The following is a 2,389-nucleotide window of genomic DNA, read 5'->3' on the forward strand; positions in this document are numbered from 1 at the left end:
GTATTAGGAGCATTAGTGCAGGAACGCCCTCTGATCACATTCACACAGTTGCACACAGTTACTGGAAGCTGCCCAGTACAACCACAGTCTGACCCGCTGGCCACTGAGCAGCTCAACTGGAGCGGTTTGGGGTTAAGGGCCTTGCTCAAGGGCACCTCAGTGGTGGTAACGAGGGAGGGACAAGGGCTTCTCTTTCCCCACTCCGATTTATTCTGTCGGTCACAAGCTCGCTTCTCTAACCTTAAGGCTTTACTGCCCAAACTTGACATTTATACAGAAGATTTATTCAGATTACAACTTCTACACTATTTCCCAAAAATGATGTAGAATAAAAGAGAAAGGAAGAGAATGGGAAAGGAAAAGATAAAGAAAAAAGAGGAGGACATAGCCATCGAACGGCCAGTTCACTCGCCCACCCACCCAGCACTACTGGTAGTTATTGAGTTTAATTTGTGTGATGTTAAAGAAGAAAAAAAAGATACAAATGTCTTCAATTTATAATTCAAGATAAGCGTAATTCTCTCCAGGTGTAATGTGTCAGGTGGTTCTGGGATCTACAGCTTCACTAGAGGGACTTGTTTTGCTGCTTTTAGCCAACAGGAGGCAGAGAGGCACTCGGATTACTTACTACCTCTGATTAGTGACGGCCAAATGAAGCTTCGTGAACCAGTCTCTTTATTTTCTGAGTCCACTAGATGGCGCTCTCTTTCAACAAAGCGTTGACAATACACTGAATTGCAATGTCTTAGGCCTTTCTCTTAAAACCAAGAGCGCCATCTAGTGGGCTCAGAAAATAAAGACACTGGTTCACAAAGCTTTATTTGGCCATCACTACCTCTGATATTCCCAGTCTAATCACTTTTAAATCTGTATCAGTATCTCAGTATATAGGAAAAGATGCTATATAATTAGGTCCAAAGGTATTTTTCATTATTTTACAACATTGTGTGGACCAAAGATGAATAAGTTAATCGAGAAATCCGCAGAGAAGATGATTAAAACATAATCCCTCGTTGCAGCCCTAGGACAGTGTGACTTGGTTTAATTCAATTACGGTAGATTATTTTGAATATTTAAACCCTCAGTGATAACACACCGACCTTAAAAAAGTATGATTCCTGAGTGTTGATACACATAAACCCCCACACACACACACACACACACACACACACACACACACACACACACACACACTTTACATCACACTAAACTCATAAAATAAAGAACGCAGAGTCACTTACACAGGCGATTTTCAGTAAATGCCAGAACTCTCTTTGTCTCTTGATCTGCATCTGCATCACTGTGTTGTCGGCATCCTTGATGCTCTCCAAGGTTTTCTCAATTCGTGGGAACAAGTCGATGATCTTTTGTTTGCTGATCAGGATCTTACTGTTAGGAGGAGTCGAGACACGGCAGACGTTAACATACGGTATTAGTAGCTCTACCGAGGATGGTGTTTTCATATTGAAGAGTCACAGAAAAGCTGCTTCCCTACAGAATCAAACACTGAATGTTGTTGAGGAGTGTTGGACTCTTACCTGAGGTGGGTGTACAGGTCTTTCAGGACCTTGTCTTGGTTCTGGACAGTCTGAATAATGGCCTTCACCATCTCAGAGCTGTCACTGCTCACATCTGGCTCAGGTGCTGAGAGGTATCAATAAGATAAACACATGGATTAATTTGACTTCTATTTAGATTGATAAGGAAAAGTAAGCCTTTACATTGATGTCATAACATATCATCATAAATATATATTAGTGCTGTCAGTTAAACGTGTTATTAGTGGTGCTATCCTCAATTCAGAGTTGCAGACGAGAGTACTTTACTCTCAAACTAGCCTGTACATCAGATCATTTAGTCAGCTGTACATCGTTTAACTGATGTGAGGAAATAGGCTGAATACTAAAAAAGTGGGTTAGTATTTTGCTGAGAATTGTGAGAAATAGTGAGAAAAATAATCAGTAGTGGTAAAGCTATAGTGCGTAACTTTTTGATATTAATAAAACGTCAGTTACATTCACGGCATTGCCAAATGAGTTGCTACAAAATCTAATTAAGATTATTAATCAGCTCCCCAAAACTCTCTCTGTATTTCTCAGTGTGTGTTCAGAAGATTGTGACCTTCCCGCGCAGAAACTGGAGAGAAGATCATTTTCTCTTCTGAAAAGTCCGTCACACAAACCCATTTTAACAGTGTCAATTTTTTTAGAGATTAACTTTCTTTTTGGCCTAGCAGACTTTGTAGTTTTTCTACACATGCTGTTGCAACAACTAGTAATGTTAGAAAAACTACAACACCCACACCCACCCACCCACCCACCCACCCACACACACCCACACCCACACCCACACACACACCCACACACACACACACGCACGCACGCACACA

General features: G+C 41.1%; 1 protein-coding gene across 1 annotated transcript in view; it reads right to left on the bottom strand.

The window, feature by feature from the left end:
* The window catches only part of LOC116670894 (inhibitor of nuclear factor kappa-B kinase subunit alpha), a 16,132-nt gene that overhangs the window by 3,515 nt on the left and 10,228 nt on the right, over positions 1-2,389 (bottom strand). Inside the window, exons 18-19 of the mRNA XM_032501601.1 lie at positions 1,539-1,644; positions 1,242-1,389 (exon numbers count right to left, since the gene is read on the bottom strand). Of these exons, the coding sequence (XP_032357492.1) occupies positions 1,242-1,389; positions 1,539-1,644 (254 nt within the window). The remainder of the gene's footprint in view (positions 1-1,241; positions 1,390-1,538; positions 1,645-2,389) is intronic.

Source organism: Etheostoma spectabile, chromosome 21 (genome assembly GCF_008692095.1).
Source record: "Etheostoma spectabile isolate EspeVRDwgs_2016 chromosome 21, UIUC_Espe_1.0, whole genome shotgun sequence".
NCBI lineage: Eukaryota > Metazoa > Chordata > Actinopteri > Perciformes > Percidae > Etheostoma > Etheostoma spectabile.